The 21,513-nt window shown below is 40.3% G+C and overlaps 1 protein-coding gene across 6 annotated transcripts in view; it reads left to right on the plus strand.

Annotated features, from left to right (window-relative positions):
• Positions 1-3,840: 3,840 nt before the first annotated feature.
• The window catches only part of ENGase (cytosolic endo-beta-N-acetylglucosaminidase), a 45,860-nt gene continuing 28,187 nt past the window's right edge, over positions 3,841-21,513 (plus strand). For 4 of the 6 annotated variants that reach the window (XM_071671763.1, XM_071671766.1, XM_071671768.1 and 1 more), the window contains exons 1-5: positions 4,052-4,180; positions 9,032-9,241; positions 9,790-9,938; positions 17,268-17,431; positions 20,699-20,838. In XM_071671763.1, coding sequence (XP_071527864.1) covers positions 9,039-9,241; positions 9,790-9,938; positions 17,268-17,431; positions 20,699-20,838 — 656 coding nt within the window. In that variant the 5' untranslated portion in view covers positions 4,052-4,180; positions 9,032-9,038. Of the gene's footprint in view, positions 3,977-4,051; positions 4,256-9,031; positions 9,242-9,789; positions 9,939-17,267; positions 17,432-20,698; positions 20,839-21,513 lie in introns of those variants that run through there. The other 2 variants (XM_071671764.1, XM_071671765.1) reach the window with 2 other exon arrangements.

Genomic DNA, 21,513 nt, shown 5'->3' on the forward strand with positions numbered 1-21,513 from the left:
TCACACCACTGTCTCTAGTCTAGTTAAGTGTTCCACTTCCCATTAACTTTCTTATACACACACTTAACATATCTTACACCAACTGTTCTTCTCAAGACTAGCTGAATCTCCCGGCCTTTCTCAATCGTCACCTAATCCTTTCACAGTCCTAGTAGTCCGCACGAATCTAAGGAGCCTGTCGTGGGCGGTTGCCATACGCTTCTTACGTCACTAAAGACTATTCAGCGAAAATATATTATACTAAAATTGTATTCAGCTCCAGACAGCCATGCCCGCTTATCCACGGGTAGGGGGGGTAAATGATGGAGAGGGAAAGGGAGTGGAAAGGGAACATGGGGGGGAGGGAAAGGGGGAGCTAAACGGAAGCGATGAGGAGACGAGAACTACTTAGGTCCTAATGGAGAGGGCCTCAGGCAGTTTCACACGGGGACCACCTTAAATGTGACGGTATACACTGCATCGTTGTGACGACCACCGCCACCACCGGTTGAACACTCTCTCTCTCTCTCTCTCTCTCTCTCTCTCTCTCTCTCTCTCTCTCTCTCTCTCTCTCTCTCTCTCTCTCTCTCTCTCTCTCTCTCTCTCTCTAATGTAGAATCTTAAGATTATCAAGGGAAGTCTACCATCCTGTATGCCAAAAGACCAAAAACTTACAATCACATCGATGGTGTCGAGACACAGGGGATCCAGCCGCTGGCCGCTCATAGGCACCAGTCACCCTCCACCTCAGCCTGACCAATGTAGCGGGCACGCTAGTCACTCTGCAAGATTTAGGTTCTTTGATTATCACCTAAGAGAGAGAGAGAGAGAGAGAGAGAGAGAGAGAGAGAGAGAGAGAGAGAGAGAGAGAGAGAGAGAGAGAGAGAGAGAGAGTATACCAAGTCCATGACATCTGCTTTACATGTTGAAAATAAGACTTGCCAAGAATGCAAGACTAAGATGAGAACTCAACATGAGGACTGCACCGTGGCTGGAGTAGCTACCAGTGACGTGACTAAAACATCTCGATCCTCATAAACCCCACTTGGCTTACTGCTGTGCGCTACGACAGGTTCTGCTGTCAGGCTTATTGTGGTACAACAGGACAAGTTCTGTTGCCTGATTACTGCTGTACAGCAGGGTAGGTGCTGCTGCCTGGCTTGCTGCTGTACAGCAGGGGAGGTTCTCCCCTCCTTGCATGACTCGCCCAGCCTGACCCTCGTCGTTAATCTTGCATCACCATCTGAGCGCCGGTAGAGGCCAGGCAAATGCAGTAGACAAACTTTCAACCAAAATATTACCCAAAATAGGAAACTGTGCAGTCTGGTGTGCAGTGAAGCTAGTGCCACATAAATATATAAGATTCGCCAGTCAGTGTCATAAGATGCCACATGTGTTATCAGTGCACATCACACATGTTACACATCTGTTCACTTTACAAATACCTCGACCAGGGTGGCATTCACACCGTACGAACATACCACCTTCCTATCTGGCTGAGCACCTACCTCGACAGGTTTCAGATCTTCAGAAAAGCAATTTGTCAAATTTTCATGTACACGGATGGAGTCTAGGAAGGAACTGTCTGAGTAATGGTAAAGCAGGGAGAGGAGGGTCAGCTATAGTGAGAGTTGCACTGACCTGGTGTTGGTATAGACTGGTCATTCACATGAGTATTAACCATGCAAAAGGCACTGGGAAACATTGTCATAATGACGTAACAGTTTAATATCTAACTAAAGTCATTAGCTTTGAGAAGCTACTAATGAGTCAGTCTCTCAGTAGAAGCGCCACAACTTATCTAGTTGCAGTACAGCTGGAACGAGACCAGTCTTTACCACCACCAATACATTAGGTGGATGTTTTTTAGGTCTAAATATAGGATTCTAGTCTTCTCATACTCTAACTCTACATGCAGCATCTGTGACGTTACCCTCATGAGAACGGCCGCTAAGAATCTTCCATCTGCACGTACGAACCTCGGTGATCTCTGTAGAACACACACACGATAAATAAATGATATATATATATATATATATATATATATATATATATATATATATATATATATATATATATATATATATATATATATATATATATATATATTGATCGAGTAAGTAACGTAAGGGTAAGAGAGATGTGTGGAAATAAAAAGAGCCTGGTTGAGAGAGCAGAAGAGGGTGTTTTGAAATGGTTTGGGCACATGGAGAGAATGAGTGAGGAAAGATTGACCAAGAGGATATATGTGTCGGAGGTGGAGGGAACGAGGAGAAGTGGGAGACCAAATTGGAGGTGGAAAGATGGAGTGGAAAAGATTTTGTGTGATCGGGGCCTGAACATGCAGGAGGGTGAAAGGAGGGCAAGGAATAGAGTGAATTGGATCGATGTGGTATACCGGGGTTGACGTGCTGTCAGTGGATTGAATCAGGGCATGTGAAGCGTCTGGGGTAAACCATGGAAAGTTGTGTGGGGCCTGGATGTGGAAAGGTAGCTGTGGTTTCGGGCATTATTGCATGGCAGCTAGAGACTGAGTGTGAACGAATGGGGCCTTTGTTGTCTTTTCCTAGTGCTACCTCGCACACATGAGGGGGGAGGGGGGAGGGGGAAGGTATTCCATGTGTGGCGAGGTGGCGATGGGAGTGAATGGGGGCAGACAGTGTGAATTGTGTGCATGGATATATATGTATGTGTCTGTGTATGTATATATATATATATGTACATTGAGATGTATAGGTATGTATATTTGCGTGTGTGGACGTGTGTGTGTATACATTGTGTATGGGGGTGGGTTGGGCCATTTCTTTCGTCTGTTTCCTTGCGCTACCTCGCAAACGCGGGAGACAGCGACAAAGCAAAATAAAAAAAAAAATATATATATATATATATATATATATATATATATATATATATATATATATATATATATATATATATATATATCATACATGATAATGCCCAAAGAATGTATGAGATGTAACATTGAAATGGTCAATCATCAGCACATGTATGGAACAAGAACTCGTGATTTATCGTTTGTTGTCCATAGAGTATGAGATTTAGTAAGAGATCGTTTACCTACACCAGTATTGTTTTGTAGAATGATCATACACTAATGATCGAACAATGTCAGACTAAATATGCAAAGAATCGGCAGTACAAAACTTGGCACGGTCTTCTTGAGAGGTCCTTCCCAGATGTACCATTAGTGGCACAAGGCTTTTGTGTGTGCACATGGTGACACTACTAGTACAGTTAGGCCCATTTGTAATTTGCGTAGTGAGTTCTGAAGCTGATATATAATATGTTTTGTGTAAAATGTAACGACTTTCTTCATTCCAGACAAATTCAATTCATCAGTGGCAACTAAAGATGCTTCTGAGAAACAAATAAAATCAAATGCTAAGTTAAATAAAAGTTAAATGCTAATGATCTCACCGTAATTGTAACTAATTTATGATTATTTTACACTGGGCCAGTAACACTTCTAACTTCTCTAATATTAGTCTTCAGGCATAAAGAACTTCTTTTATCTTATATCTAATTCATTTGTAATTTTGTACTCTTGTATTTTTCTTTTTGACGAAATGTATCATGAGGACCGCATTGGAAATAAGTGCCTAAATGTACTTTATCCTTTCATTGGTTATATTAATATGTAAATTTACAAAGATAAACCCGTTTCTCTGCATTAATGTTACTCGGAATCATGGTCGTACTTTCATAGAAAATATAGTGCTTGATTCAATTCATAGACCAATAGTGATCATACTAAAATATGTTTTGCTTGTTTTTTCACTTTTGTTTTAATATGCATCACATTATGATAAAATTAGTTCAGTGAATTTCATCGTTATGAACATTTTTTCTGTTAATTGTCTTCATTTCAATTTGAGATTTGATGGAAATGCATCCAAACATTTGTAAACAAACTATTGTCAATATTTACATGAGCGCCGCCGAGCTGTTAAAGTTCCGGATTGTCTCATGGAGAAAAGTAAGTACCTTAATGCCGTTTTATGATGGTATGTACCATTAAAGAATAAGAATTTAGACTGCATCTTTATAGTTGTTTTGTCTTATGGACGGAGGAAAGTATCGTAATAGTGTATAATCGGGAAATAGTAAACTTTGTGAATTATTGGAAGATGTAACTATGATGAAAGATGATATAGCAATACTCCTCTAGTTACAACAAACTGTGAGTATATAATGTAGCTCTGATCACTGTATTACAGGATGGATATTGATTCTCTGGAAGGCAATCATAGGAGAGGTAAAAATCCAGTTTAGCACCTCAGCGTTATTAGCTTTGAATATCAAGAGATTTTGTAGTGCAGTATTCGTGTCTTGTTTTGAGAATGTAATAAGGTTATAAAGCATTACTTTATTGTAATAAGGTTATAGAACATTACTTTAGAGCTGTATATTTACTTGAACAATATTGAGTAAGGCGGTAGACGTGAAAACCGTATACATCAGGGGACATGTGGGGCTCGATGATTTCACAAGTAAAACACTAGTAGAATATCAAAACCTATGTGAACCTTACCTTCCTGGTTATGTTTTTTGTTTTTCATGTATTTTTATTACACAAATATATGTGGACGGATTAATCTTATTCCTCACAATGAATGATATTAAACAAGGTGTTGGTACTATATCAGGGAAATTTTTGAGTTAATCAATGTGAAATTAGGTAATACACTTTTAAAAACAATATTTCCGATGATATTATATGGTTGTGAGGCATGGGCTATGGATAGGGTTGTATGGAGGAGGGTGGATGTGTTTGAAATGAAATGTTTGAGGACAATATGTGGGGTGAGGTGGTTTGATCGGGTAGGTAATGAAAGGGTAAGAGAGATGTGTGGTAATAAAAAGAGTGTGGTTGAGAGAGCAGAAGAGGGTGTATTGAAGTGGGTTGGACAAAGGAGAGAATGAGTGAGGAAAGATTGACAGAGGTGAAGGGAACAAGGAGAAGCAGGAGACCCAATTAGAGGTGGAAGGATGGAGTGTAAAAGATTTTGAGCGATTGGGGCCTGAACATAAAGTAGGGTGAGAGGCTTGCAAGGAATAGAGTGAATTGGAACGATGTGGTATACTGGGGTCGATGTGCTGTCAACAGACTGACCCAAGGCATGTTAAGCGTCTGGGGTAAACTATGGAAAGGTCTGTGGGGCTTTGGTGTGGATAGGGAGCTGTGGTTTTGGTGCATTGCACTTGACAGCTAGAGACTGAGTGTGAACGAATGTGGCCTTTTTTTTTTCTGTTTTCCTGCTGCTACCTTTCTGAAGCAGGGCATAGCGATGCTGTTTCATGTGGGGAGGGATAGCACCAAGAATGGATGAAGGCAAACGAGGTGGAGGTGGAAAGATGGAGTGAAAAAGATTTTGTGTGATCGGGGCCTGAACATGCAGGAGGGTGAAAGGAGGGCAAGGAATAGAGTGATTTGGAGCGATGTGGTATACCGGGGTTGACGTGCTGTCAGTGGATTGAATCAAGGCATGTGAAGCGTCTGGGGTAAACCATGGAAAGCTGTGTAGGTATGTATATTTGCGTGTGTGGACGTATGTATATACATGTGTATGGGGGTGGGTTGGGCCATTTCTTTCGTCTGTTTCCTTGCGCTATCTCGCAAACGCGGGAGACAGCGACAAAGCAAAAAAAGAAAAAAAAAAATTTATATGTCTGTGTATGTAATGTATGTATATGTGTATATGTAGATATGTATATGTATGTAAATGTGTATATGTAGATATGTATATGTATGTATATGTGCATGTATGGGCGTGTATGTATATATATGTATGTTTATATGAGTGGATAGGCATAGCGATGCTGTTTCGTGTGGGGCGGGATAGCACCAAGAATGGATGAAGGCAAACGAGTATGAATATGTATTAGTGTATATATTTATATGTCTGTGTATGTAATGTATGTATATGTGTATCTGTAGATATGTATATGTATGTAAATGTGTATATGTAGATATGTATATGTATGTATATGTGCATGTATGGGCGTTTATGTATATATATGTATGTGTATATGAGTGGATAGGCCATTCTTCATCTGTTTCCTGGCACTACTTTGCTGATGCGGGAAACAGTGATCAAGTATAATGAAGTAGATAAATAGTACTTTTAAGAAATTAACAGGATGCGTAAACACCTTACCTAACCTCCCAAGCAGTCAAGATTTATCTTATTATTCAATATTCTCTTTGAAATTTACTATTCAGAATCTTGATTAACATCACCAATATAGACGTCATCAGACATAAAGCAGACTGACTGGTCATATTATTTCCAGCTGTAGATGAATATAATGATATATTTATTCTATCATTTTGATCCTCAAAGTTCATATCACTGAGTTTGATGCTCATCTGTTAACATTTCTCTAGATAGTCACTACATTCACCCCAGAATAGTAGATCTTCAATCCGTTAACAAAACTGCATCTCTCCTTGTAACCTGTCTCATAGTCTTTTCATGATTCTTACAGAAGTTTACAGAAACTCTCAGAAATCACATCACAGGAATTACAACTCTCTAGCCTTGGATTCAAATAGATACTGTATCTGAAATGCAAAAGATGCCACAAGTTAGCTGCAAATTATAACTAAGACCCTTACATCCTGCAGTTTGCATGCTTTTGCTTTGGGGAATAAACAAATTAATTAGTAGCCATGGAAATACATACAATGCAAAGATAACAAGGAGCTCGAAGTTCTATGCCAAGGAACAGAAATAGTATGTGTGTATGTATCTGTCTATCTGTTTATATCTCTGATGCCCATTCCCTTTGGTAACCCCCATTAAGGGGGTGGTCATAGCAAAAGTCTCCGCTTATGCCTGTCCTCTCATGCCTCCCATGCTTACACCATTCCATGCATTCTTCCTTCATTTCTCTCTTTTCAGTATTCTCCCACTCTATTTCCCCATATCACAGATGGTCTTTCTCTCATGCTAACCCCTCTAATTGTACTATCATACACTCTCCTGGAAACTCCCAGTCTTGCATTCTTTCCAAATGCCCAAACTATCTAAGAGTATTTCGTATCAAACACTCCACCACTCCACATTCTTTTAATCTACCATATTCCTTTATCTCCTCTTCATGAGCATATTCAATCTCCTCCATCCACCATGCATTGCTTTTTTTTTTCTTATATCTTATTACCTTGTATCCACCTATTAATTTCTATATTTATTATACTTTGTCGCTGTCTCCCGTGTTAGCGAGGTAGCGCAAGGAAACAGATGAAAGAATGGCCCAACCCACTCACATACACATGTATATACATACATGTCCACTCACGCACATATACATACTGATACATCTCAACTTATACATATATATACACACACAGACATATATACACATGTACATAATTCATACTGTCTGCCCTTATTCGTTCCCGTCGCCACCCCGCCACACATGAAATGACAACCCCCTCCCCCCGCATCTGCGTGAGGCACTAGGAAAAGACAACAAAAGCCACATTTGTTTGCACTCAGTCTCTAGCTGTCATGTATAATGCACCGAAACCACAGCTCCCTTTCCACATCCAGGCCCCACAAAACTTTCCACATCATTCTGATTCACTCTGTTCCTTGCACGCCTTTCACCCTCCTGCATGTTCAGATCCTGATCACTCAAAATCTTTTTCGCTACATCTTTCCACCTCCAATTTGGTCTCCCACTTCTCCTCGTTCCCTCCACCTCTGACACGTATATCTTCTTTGTAAATCTTTTCTCATTCATTCTCTTCATGTGACCAAATCATTTCAAAACACCCTCTTCTGCTCTCTCAACCATACTCTTTTTATTACCACACGTCTCTCTTACCGTTTCATTACTTACTCGATCAAACCACCTCACACCACATATTGTCCTTAAACATCTCATTTCCAGTACATCCACCCTCCTCTGCACAACTCTGTAGCCCATGCCTTGTAACCATCTAACATTTTTGGAACCACTATTCCTTCAAACATACCCATTTTTGCTTTCGGAGATAATGTTCTCGCCTTCCACACATTTTTCAACGCTCCCAGAACCTTCGCCCCCTCCACACATTTTTCAACGCTCCCTGAACCTTCGCCGCCTCCCCCACTCTATGACTCACCTCCGCTTCCATGGTTCCATCCACTGCCAAATCCACTCCCAGATAATAATTTCTTCTTTTTTTCTTTTAAACTATTCGCCATTTCCCACGTTAGTGAGGTAGCGTTAGGAACAGAGGACTGGGCCTTTTTTGGAATATCCTCACCTGGCCCCCTCTGTTCCTTCTTTTGGAAAATTTAAAAAAAAAGAGAGGGGAGGATTTCCAGCCCCCCGCTCCCTCCCCTTTTAGTCGCCTTCTACGACACGCAGGGAATACGTGGGAAGTATTCTTAATCCCCTATCCCCAGGGATATTTTACTCACATTATTATTATATTTTCATCCTTTTAATTTCATGCCTTTATTTTTTCCATTTATCCCTGGGGATAGCGGAGAAAGAGTACTTCCCACGCATTCCCTGCATGTCATAGAAGGGGACTAAAAGGGAAGGGAGCGCGAGGCTGGAAATCCTCCTTCCCATTTTACTTTTTCCAAAAGAAGGAACAGAGAAGGTGGCCAAGTAAGGATATTCCCTGTAAGGCTCAGTCCTCTCTTCTTAGCACTATCTTGCTAATGTGGGAAATGGCGAATATGTATAAAAAAAAGAATTGAATTTATAGTGTTATTTTTATTATGTTCATTATGGGTCAGAAGATATGAATTTTGCTCTGACACTAGGGAATAAGCATTTTATTGAGTACACAGTTCTTGGTTTTTTGAAAAAGACATTGTAGATTAGAATTGTTACTCTCTTGATCTCATTCTTGTATTACATTTTCATTGTTAGAATAACTTATTCCATCTGTTCATTGAGGCATCTTGTCATCAAAGGCCCCATAACAACACTTGTCATTTTGCTGAAAACTGGTAATATTCATATGCAGTGAACTGGTTATCATTCCACTCTACCCTTGTGATGATATTATTTTTACCACCAGGAAGACCATGCCACCAGCAAAGGATTGCAATGCTGGAGAAGTTCATCCATTAAGGACTTGGGAGGAGTTTGCACAGTGGACTGAACCAAATAACCACATAGAGGAGATTGTTAATGTAAAGGAACTACATACTCGGGCTTCCCATCATCCTTCATCATACCCAAAGACACTTCTTTGTCATGATATGAAAGGAGGCTATTTAGATGACAGGTATGTAGTGTTTTGTCTGTATGTATTTTTGATACTTAGTAGACAAATAAGCCATGAGTTATAATGATGTTTTTGCCCATACCATATCATTCACTGAAAGAAGAAAATAGATACTGTGAAAAAGAACAAAAAGTAGAAGAATTTTAAGATAAATAAGGTATCCAAACAAACTAATTTTCCTTACATTTCACCACTTGCTACTAGCTTGCATCCCATGCAACACCTCCTACTTCCCCTTCCTTTCCCATTCTTGCCCCACTTTCTCTCAGTGTCCTTCCACTTCTTTCTTTTCCTCCTCCCCCCCAGCTCCTCCCTCTATTGTCTCCCACTCCCTCTTCAAACTCTCCCTCCCTCTCCTCCAACTTTCCCTTCTCTCTTCTTCCTTCTCCAAGTATGGAAAATGTTATACATGTTGCAGAGCTAGAAAAGTCTCTAACAGCAGACAAATGAATATTAAATAGTGAAACAGACATGAATTATTTTATTCATGACAGCTATATTAGATAACTTCCAAAGCCATACTATCAGCATGTCATTTTGTTTGGCAGATTCTATAAAGGATGTAGAAACAAGGATGCATACAGATTTTATCACTGGTCAGGCATTGACATGTTTGTGTACTTCAGTCATTCCTTCGTTACAATACCTCCACCAGGTTGGATTAATGCAGCTCATCAGCATGGAACAAAAGTTCTTGGTAAGTTACAGCTTTTCTCTTCCTGAATTCATAGTAAGTCTTTTGATGGAAGTGTTCTCTGTCATAATTCATTTGGATGAAAATGTAGATCTTAGTACACTTATGGAAATTACACTGTAAAGGTTTAGATTGTCTATGGTAAAAAAGTAGCTAAAGTATGATCATCAGGATTTCACTTGAGTTGCAGAGCTTGGTAATTTATGTAATTCCAAGTTTGGAATGATTGCATTGGAAAATCTACATTTGCTTTGCTCACTTCTTATTACTCATTTACTCTGTTAGCCATGCATAGTAACCATATTTATTTATTTATTTTGCTTTGTCGCTGTCTCCCGCGTTTGCGAGGTAGCGCAAGGAAACAGACGAAAGAAATGGCCCAACCCACCCCCATACACATGTATATACATACACGTCAACACATGCAAATATACATACCTATACATCTCAATGTACACATATATATACACACACAGACACATACGTATATACACATGCACACAATTCACACTGTCTGCCTTTATTCATTCCCATCGCCACCTCGCCACACATGTAATACCATCCCCCTCCCCCCTCATGTGTGCGAGGTAGTGCTAGGAAAAGACAACAAAGGCCCCATTCGTTCACACTCAGTCTCTAGCTGTCATGCAATAATGCCCGAAACCATAGCTCCCTTTCCACATCCAGGCCCCACACAACTTTCCATGGTTTACCCCAGATGCTTCACATGCCCTGATTCAATCCACTGACAGCACGTCAACCCCGGTATACCACATCGATCCAATTCACTCTATTCCTTGCCCGCCTTTCACCCTCCTGCATGTTCAGGCCCCGATCACTCAAAATCTTTTTCACTCCATCTTTCCACCTCCAATTTGGTCTCCCACTTCTCCTCGTTCCCTCCACCTCCGACACATATATCCTCTTGGTCAGTCTTTCCTCACTCATTCTCTCCATGTGCCCAAACCATTTCAAAACACCCTCTTCTGCTCTCTCAATCACGCTCTTTTTATTTCCACACATCTCTCTTACCCTTGCATTACTTACTCGATCAAACCACCTCACGCCACACATTGTCCTCAAACATCTCATTTCCAGCACATCCACCCTCTTGCGCACAACTCTGTCCATAGCCCACACCTCGCAACCATACAACATTGTTGGAACCACTATTCCTTCAAACATACCCATTTCTGCTTTCCGAGATAATGTTCTTCAAGGCTCCCAGGATTTTTGCCCCCTCCCCCACCCTATGATTCACTTCCACTTCCATGGTTCCATCCGCTGCCAGATCCACTCCCAGATATCTAAAACACTTTACTTCCTCCAGTTTTTCTCCATTCAAACTTACCTCCCAATTGACTTGACCCTCAACCGTTCTGTACCTAATAACCTTGCTCTTATTCACATTTACTCTTAACTTTCTTCTTTCACACACTTTACCAAACTCAGTCACCAGCTTCTGCAGTTTCTCACATGAATCAGCCACCAGCACTGTATCATCAGCGAACAACAACTGACTCACTTCCCAAGCTCTCTCATCCACAGCAGACTTCATACTTGCCCCTCTTTCCAAAACTCTTGCATTCACCTCCCTAACAACCCCATCCATAAACAAATTAAACAACCATGGAGACATCACACACCCCTGCCGCAAACCTACATTCACTGAGAACCAATCACTTTCCTCTCTTTCTTCACGTACACATGCCTTACATCCTCGATAAAAACTTTTCACTGCTTCTAACAACTTTCCTCCCACACCATATATTCTTAATACCTTCCACAGAGCATCTCTATCAACTCTATCATATGCCTTCTCCAGATCCATAAATGCTACATACAAATCCATTTGCTTTTCTAAGTATTTCTCACATAGATTCTTCAAAGCAAACACCTGATCCACACATCCTCTACCACTTCTGAAACCACACTGCTCTTCCCCAATCTGATGCTCTGTACATGCCTTCACCCTCTCAATCAATACCCTCCCATATAATTTACCAGGTATACTCAACAAACTTATACCTCTGTAATCTGAGCACTCTTATCCCCTTTGCCTTTGTACAATGGCACTGTGCACGCATTCCGCCAATCCTCAGGTACCTCACCATGAGTCATACATACATTGAATAACCTTACCAACCAGTCAACAATACAGTCACCCACTTTTTTTATAGATTCCACTGCAATACCATCCAAACCTGCTGCCTTGCCAGCTTTCATCTTCCGCAAAGCTTTTACTACCTCTTCTCTGTTTACCAAATCATTTTCCCTAACCCTCTCACTTTGCACACCACCTCGACCAAAGCACCCTATATCTGCCACTCTATCATCAAAAACATTCAACAAACCTTCAAAATACTCACTCCATCTCCTTCTCACATTACCACTACTTTTTATCACCTCCCCATTAGCGCCCTTCACTGAAGTTCCCATTTGCTCCCTTGTCTTTTTTTTTTTTTTTTTTTATACTTTGTTGCTGTCTCCTGCGTTTGCGAGGTAGCGCAAGGAAACAGACGAAAGAAATGGCCCAACCCCCCCCCATACACATGTATATACATACGTCCACACACGCAAATATACATACCTACACAGCTTTCCATGGTTTACCCCAGACGCTTCACATGCCTTGATTCAATCCACTGACAGCCCGTCAACCCCGGTATACCACATTGCTCCAATTCACTCTATTCCTTGCCCTCCTTTCACCCTCCTGCATGTTCAGGCCCCGATCACACAAAATCTTTTTCACTCCATCTTTCCACCTCCAATTTGGTCTCCCTCTTCTCCTCGTTCCCTCCACCTCCGACACATATATCCTCTTGGTCAATCTTTCCTCACTCATTCTCCCCATGTGCCCAAACCACTTCAAAACACCCTCTTCTGCTTTCTCAACCAGGCTCTTTTTATTTCCACACATCTCTCTTACCCTTACGTTACTCACTCGATAAACCACCTCACACCACACATTGTCCTCAAACATCTCATTTCCAGCACATCCATCCTCCTGCGCACAACTCTATCCATAGCCCACACCTCGCAACCATACAACATTGTTGGAACCACTATTCCTTCAAACATACCCATTTTTGCTTTCCGAGATAATGTTCTCGACTTCCACACATTTTTCAAGGCCCCCAGAATTTTCGCCCCCTCCCCCACCCTATGATCCACTTCCGCTTCTATGGTTCCATCCGCTGCCAGATCCACTCCCAGATATCTAAAACACTTCACTTCCTCCAGTTTTTCTCCATTCAAACTCACCTCCCAATTGACTTGACCCTCAACCCTACTGTACCTAATAACCTTGCTCTTATTCACATTTACTCTTAACTTTCTTCTTCCACACACTTTACTAAACTCAGTCACCAGCTTCTGCAGTTTCTCACATGAATCAGCCACCAGCGCTGTATCATCAGCGAACAACAACTGACTCACTTCCCAAGCTCTCTCATCCCCAACAGACTTCATACTTGCCCCTCTTTCCAAAACTCTTGCATTTACCTCCCTAACAACCCCATCCATAAACAAATTAAACAACCATGGAGACATCACACACCCCTGCCGCAAACCTACATTCACTGAGAACCAATCACTTTCCTCTTTTCCTACACGTACACATGCCTTACATCCTCGATAAAAACTTTTCACTGCTTCTAACAACTTTCCTCCCACACCATATATTCTTAATACCTTCCACAGAGCATCTCTATCAACTCTATCATATGCCTTCTCCAGATCCATAAATGCTACATACAAATCCATTTGCTTTTCTAAGTATTTCTCACATACATTCTTCAAAGCAAACACCTGATCCACACATCCTCTACCACTTCTGAAACTACGCTGCTCTTCCCCAATCTGATGCTCTGTACATGCCTTCACCCTCTCAATCAATACCCTCCCATATAATTTACCAGGAATACTCAACAAACTTATACCTCTGTAATTTGAGCACTCACTCTTATCCCCTTTGCCTTGTCTTATGCACTTTATTTACCTCCTTCCAGAACATCTTTTTATTCTCCCTAAAATTTAATGATACTCTCTCACCCCAACTCTCATTTGCCATCTTTTGCACCTCTTGCACCTTTCTCTTGACCTCCTGTCTCTTTCTTTTATACATGTCCATGTTTATATTCTATTAAGTCAGTGGTATGAGGTAGCACTTTGAATAAAAAAGTAGCTGTCATTTTATTGTAATTTCATAATTTTTATGGGTATATTACACAAAATATATTAATGTTGATTTCAGGCATGTGAATGAAAAAATAAAATATTAAGAATTGTGGAATTACCTGTAAGAAAACTCGTACTCCCACGTAATCTTCATCACTGAGGACAGAGATTTAGTCTCTGATATTGACCACTGCTTACTGTGGCTTCATTCAAGTTAGAAAAGTTGCACTGGATGGGTTACTGACTGTGACACATTCATGGGCCACTTAGGGTTGAGAGCATAGGTTCGAATCCTGGTTGCAGCAATCAGTCCACAGTCAACCCAGCTTTTCATCCACCCCTAGGGTTGGTCAGTAAAATGGGTACCTGGCTCAAGAGAGGGTGGATGTGTCGGAAATGAAATGTTTAAGGTCAATATGTGGAGTGGGGTGGTTTGATCGAGTAAGTGATGAAAGGGTAAGTGAGGTGTGTGGTAGTAGGGGGAGTGTGGTTGAGAGAGCAGAAGTGGGTGTGTTGAAATGGTTTGGACATATGGAGAGAGTAAGGGAGGAGAGGTTGACACGGAGGATATATGTAGGGAGTGGCAATGCTGCTTCCTGTGTGGCTGGGTAGCGAGAGGAATGGATGAAGGCTAGCAAGTATGAATATGTACATGTGTATATGTCTTTGCATGTATATGTTGATATATATATATATATATATATGTATATGTGCATGTGTGGGTGTTTGTATATATATATATATGTGTATATTAGTGGATGGGCCGTTCTTTGTATGTTTCTTGGCACTACCTCGCTGATGCTGTAAACAGCCATTATGTATAATAAGTAAATATAACATATATAGATATTTTCTGGGAGCGGGGGGCTGGAAATCCTCCCCTCTCATTTTTTTTTTTTTCCAAAAGAAGGAACAGAAAAGGGGGCCAGGTGAGGATATTCCCTCAAAGGCCCAGTCCTCTGTTCTTAACGCTACCTCGCTGATGCGGGAAATGGCGAATAGTATAAAAAAAAAAGAAAGAAAAGATAAATATTTTCTATACATATTTGCCATTTCCTGCATTAGCGAGGTAGCCTTAAGAACAGAGGACTGAGCCTTAGAGGGAATATCCTCACTTAGCTCCCTTCTCTGTTTCCTTTTTTGGAAAATTGAAAAAATGAGAGGGAAGGATTTCCAGCCCCCTACTCCCTCCCCTTTTAGTCACTTTCAATGACATGCAGGGAATATATAGAAAGTATTCTTTCTCCCCTATCCCAGGGATATGATATTTATGTATTTATTTATATTTTTTATGCATAATCGCTGTTTCCTGCATCAGCAAGGTAGTGCCAGGAAATAGACAAAGAATGGCCCATCCATTCATATATACATAAACACCCATATACACACATATGCATACCTATACATATCAGCATACACATACTTATACATATCAACAATACATACATATACAAACACATACACAAACATATACACATGTACATATTCTTGCTTGCTTTCCTTCATCTATTCCTGTTGCTACCCCGCCCCACAGAAAACAGCATCCCTGGGTATTGGGGAGAAAGAATATATGTATATGAGTGGATGGGCCATTCTTCGTTAGTTTCCTAGTGCTACCGCACTGGGGGGGGGATGCTGTCTCTTGTGTGGCGGGGTGGAGATGGAAATGGATGAATGCAGCAAGTATGAATATGTACTTGTGTATATATGTATATGTCTGTGTATGTATATGTATGCATGTGTTGATACGTATATGTATATATATGTGTGTGTGTATGGGCATATATGTGTATATGTACTGTATGTATATGATATTAATGGGATGGCCTTGATTATGGCCTCAGCTGCCTGTACCATCTCAGCTAACATAGAAATAAGAATTAGTTTGAAGCATAAGCCAGAGGTATTAGAAATTAGTACACACACAAAGTCCACTTTTCTACTGATCGTTACGATTTAGTCAATGATGTTAAGAGAATAATGATAATTAGGGTACAAGTAGATTTGTTTTTCTCCCTTTACTTTTAAGTCCACATCAAGGCCAAACCTTAATTGTAATATAGAAATGATTATGAAAGGGAAAAAAAGAGACAAGGAAAAGTATTTATGAATTTTGGAAGAAGTGAAAAACTTGTCTTTTAACATGTGCCAGCTCATAGTTACTGGAAAAGGCATGAGAAGATAGAGAGTTCCAAAAGTTTGAGGTGTAGGGAAAGAAACAGTCACTAAAACAGCCCACCCTTGAGTTGTCAGTTGCCATACAATGATCATGTGGTTCAACAGCTTTTTAAGTATTGCATGGTATACCTATTGATGGGGACACACAAACTGCCAGCTTTTGGGAGCAAAAACCAAAGTAATACCATATATAGTAGAGGTAAAGGAACAACACTGTGGCATTGGGCAAGTGGGTCAAGTTTTGAATTCAGCCTGGGAAAGTCTATAAATTGGACTGCTTTTGACTAAACTGTCAAATAGGAATGCAGAGCTAGAACCACCCCACATATGAGATTTGTATTCCATACAAGGAGTGATTAATCCAGGTTGTAATGTTCCATTCTTTGAACCCAGTAGCTATCTTTTTTTATGCCTTATCCAAACGTGGACTTGTGGCATTTTGTCTATAAACATACAATATCTCCTTATCACACATAACACTTCAACAACACTTAACTCATACAACTCATTCTTCGTAATTCTAGATTTTTGTGTGTTGAGCGCTGTGCTAGCTCTGCCTTTTAGCAAAACAGCAGGAGCAGTTGATAGAAATAGTAGTTAGTAACATTTGACTTGAGCATTATGTAGAAACATTAGGTAGAAGCATTAGGTAGAAGTAGTAGTTTGGAACATTTGGCAGAAACATTAGGTAGACACATTGGGCAGAAGTAGTTAGTAGGAAGGTAGGAGCCTCTAAAAACACTGGCGCTAAAGTTGCCTTCTGCTAATGACCTCTTAAGGGTGAGGCACTAGAAGCTATGAAGGAGCTCAGGAGTTCATCTGTTATGGAGACTCTCTCGCTTAGGGCCATCCCCATAAGAGTTTCCCAGTGGGACTTGGTATCAGAAATATAGATAGATAGAAACAATTTTAATGTATTTTCCATTCATAACTAAAGAATTCTTGATATGTAATCTAGAATTTATTTTCTAGGAACACTTATAACAGAGTGGGATAAAGGCACTGATATATGTCACAGTATTCTGGCAAGCAAGGATTCTGTGGCATCTACTGTGTCACAGTTGGTTAAGATTGCCAGATACCACGGCTTTGAAGGATGGCTCATCAATATTGAAAATGAGATTGATTCCAAACAGGTAAACTGTTTCATGACTTTTTTTTTAAAGGAGCACTACTCTGTAACCATAATTACTTTACTCTTTTTTTGTCTCTGTTCTTTTTTCACACTGGTCCACCTTTTCCTGCATTGGTGAGGTAGTGCCAAAACAGACAAAGAAAGAATGCATTTCTTTACATATGATCTTTAGCTGTCATGTGCAATGCACTGAAATACATTGTGTTTTTTATGCCCGATATTGATTTTACTTATAAAGGAAATGACTTATTGAAAACAACATATTTCTATGTTTTTATGTCGTGTAGTACTTTTTCTTATATAAAAACTGACTAATAGATATTCATCTTAGCATGGGGATAGGTAAGAAAGAATAATGCCCATGTATTTTTGTGAATGTCAGAGAAGGCAAGTAAAAAGGGCAGGAGCAGGTGGCTAGAAATCCTTCCTTCATGTATTACTTTTGAAAAGAAGGAACAGAGCAAGGAGCCAAGTGAGGAATTTTCCCTCAGGCTCAGTCATCTGTTCCTGACGCTACCTTGCTCATGTATGAAATGATGAGCAATTATGAATAGAAAAATTTTTTCTTTCTTTCAGAAAAAAAAGAAAAAAAAGAAAAAAAGAGAAAGAAAAAATTTTGAAAGAATGGGGGAGAAAGAATACTTCCCACGTATTCCCTGCATGTCGTAGAAGGCGACTAAAAGGGGAGGGAGCGGGGGGCTGGAAATCCTCCCCTCTCATTATTTTTTTTTTAATTTTCCAGAAGGAACAGAGAAAAATTAAATGTTTTAAATGTAATAAGAGTAAAATTTCAGTCTTCCAAAACCTTACAGACTGAAGTATGTCATAAGTTTTGTTACTATTAGGCAATTTTTAATTGCATAAGTTTCTTGGGAGGTGAGTTTGAATTGAGAAAAACTGGAGGAAGTGAAGTGTTTTAGATATCTGGGAGTGGATCTGTCAGCGGATGGAACCATGGAAGCGGAAGTGGATCATAGGGTGGGGGAGGGGGCGAAAATTTTGGGAGCCTTGAAAAATGTGTGGAAGTCGAGAACATTATCTCGGAAAGCAAAAATGGGTATGTTTGAAGGAATAGTGGTTCCAACAATGCTGTATGGTTGCGAGGCGTGGGCTATGGATAGAGTTGTGCGCAGGAGGATGGATGTGCTGGAAATGAGATGTTTGAGGACAATGTGTGGTGTGAGGTGGTTTGATCGAGTAAGTAACGTAAGGGTAAGAGAGATGTGTGGAAATAAAAAGAGCGTGGTTGAGAGAGCAGAAGAGGGTGTTTTGAAATGGTTTGGGCACATGGAGAGAATGAGTGAGGAAAGATTGACCAAGAGGATATATGTGTCGGAGGTGGAGGGAACGAGGAGAAGAGGGAGACCAAATTGGAGGTGGAAAGATGGAGTGAAAAAGATTTTGTGTGATCGGGGCCTGAACATGCAGGAGGGTGAAAGGAGGGCAAGGAATAGAGTGAATTGGAGCGATGTGGTATACAGGGGTTGACGTGCTGTCAGTGGATTGAATCAAGGCATGTGAAGCGTCTGGGGTAAACCATGGAAAGCTGTGTAGGTATGTATATTTGCGTGTGTGGACATGTGTATGTACATGTGTATGGGGGGGGGTTGGGCCATTTCTTTTCGTCTGTTTCCTTGCGCTACCTCGCAAACGCGGGAGACAGCGACAAAGTAAAAAAAAAAAAGAAAAAAAAAAAAAAAAAAGTTTCTTGGCATTTGCCACAGCAACATTTTCCAGTAAGTTGCCTTACCTTCCCTAAGTTGCCTCACCTTTCATATAGTTCTTTCATGAACCATCAGGACCCTGTGGGTGAGGAGGAACATGGAACTGATTATGCTACTTAGCCTTTATATGGTTGCCATCATCATATGATGGTCCTTTACTGGATGGCAGCCATTGTCAAATGATGATCTGATATTTCCCACCTCTTGTTAAAGTATCCAGGTGACTTATTGTAATATTAAGTCTATTCTGTCACTATGAAAGTGCAAGGAGAAGTTTGGCTTCATTTGTTCCTGTTACTACCTCACTAATACATATGAAGCACTTGAATGAAAAGAAAGATTAAGATGAATTCATTACTGTATAATATTTCAAGTAAATCTCATTACTTCCAGTTTTGCCTCTTGAGTGAAATATGAACAAATCCTCTAAAGAGATGGGGCATAATGAGTAGGAGATTCCCTTTCCATACTATACAGATCATGGAAAGCTGTGTAGGTATGTATATTTGCGTGTGTGGACGTATGTATATACATGTGTATGGGGGGGGGGGGTTGGGCCATTTCTTTCGTCTGTTTCCTTGCGCTACCTCGCAAACGCGGGAGACAGCGACAAAGTATAATAAAAAAAAAAAAAATACTATACAGATAGGTATTAACAAATGTGACTACGCACGTACCTACAAAATTCGAAAGAATGTTAGGTGAGCCATCAGATTGCTGGGGTATTTGTGTACAGAGTGCTTTACCATATTACTTGATTCTTGAATATGTTAGTTATTGTTGACTGGTTGGTAAGGTTATTTAATGTATGTATGACTCATGGTGAGGTGCCTGAGGATTGGCGGAATGCGTGCATAGTGCCATTGTACAAAGGCAAAGGGGATAAGAGTGAGTGCTCAAATTACAGAGGTATAAGTTTGTTGAGTATTCCTGGTAAATTATATGGGAGGGTATTGATTGAGAGGGTGAAGGCATGTACAGAGCATCAGATTGGGGAAGAGCAGTGTGGTTTCAGAAGTGGTAGAGGATGTGTGGATCAGGTGTTTGCTTTGAAGAATGTATGTGAGAAATACTTAGAAAAGCAAATGGATTTGTATGTAGCATTTATGGATCTGGAGAAGGCATATGATAGAGTTGATAGAGATGCTCTGTGGAAGGTATTAAGAATATATGGTGTGGGAGGCAAGTTGTTAGAAGCAGTGAAAAGTTTATATCGAGGATGTAAGGCATGTGTACGTGTAGGAAGAGAGGAAAGTGATTGGTTCTCAGTGAATGTAGGTTTGCGGCAGGGGTGTGTGATGTCTCCATGGTTGTTTAATTTGTTTATGGATGGGGTTGTTAGGGAGGTAAATGCAAGAGTTTTGGAAAGAGGGGCAAGTATGAAGTCTGTTGGGGATGAGAGAGCTTGGGAAGTGAGTCAGTTGTTGTTCGCTGATGATACAGCGCTGGTGGCGGATTCATGTGAGATGTTAGTTATATGTCTTAGATTTTATTCATGTGTTGATTAAGTTTGTAAGCTGTAACACAGTTACTTTCTTCCTCAGATTGAACAACTGATTAACTTTGTTCAGAGGCTGACATTAGCAATGAAGGATTACTGTCCCAATGCAGCTGTGATATGGTATGATAGTGTCACCATAGAGGGCAAACTAGATTGGCAGAATGAACTCAATGACCTTAACAGGTATAATATTTTGAAGAAAAGTTTTATATATTTCTAGTCTGTCTTTGACGATTGCAGTGGCTGTAATATTGTGAGGGGAGTTTGCTTGAAAATCTCCATGTTATTGAAGTTGGTTACTCACGAGGCCCTTGCATACCTTTCAACATTGGCAACATTAGTTGAGACAACCCCTGTAAGGAGAATTCAGGGAATGAGAAGGATGTAGTTATACCTTTGAAATCCTTGGTGAATTTTATTCTAGCTATGCATGATTAAGTTTATGCTTGTTTCTTGAGCCCGTTCTCTAAACAGAAACGGTGAGCTTAACATTAGTAATTGTCTGTTTGCATTGTATGGGGAGAGGGTGTTACACTTGCGTGGCACTATTTCTTGAAATTTCTTTACCATCAAGTAGCCTTTTAAAAACATTTCTACTGCCAGCATTCTTAGTTTCATTGTATAGTCTATTACAACCATCCATCACTTTCACACAAAAACAGTATTTATGTCTTCTTTCTTTTGTTTGGGCCTGTGATTACATTAGGATTGCATACCATAAACCAATGTTCCCTGTCAGCATCACCCAAGTGAATTAGAAAGTAGGGAGCTCTGGTTAGATTACCTCTCTCTTATCTCACTGAAATGGTGGACAATTTTATAGCCCTTCACTTTTCATCATAGTTATGTATGTGTATG

The sequence above is a fragment of the Panulirus ornatus genome, chromosome 17, assembly GCF_036320965.1.
Source record: "Panulirus ornatus isolate Po-2019 chromosome 17, ASM3632096v1, whole genome shotgun sequence".
NCBI classification, from domain to species: domain Eukaryota; kingdom Metazoa; phylum Arthropoda; class Malacostraca; order Decapoda; family Palinuridae; genus Panulirus; species Panulirus ornatus.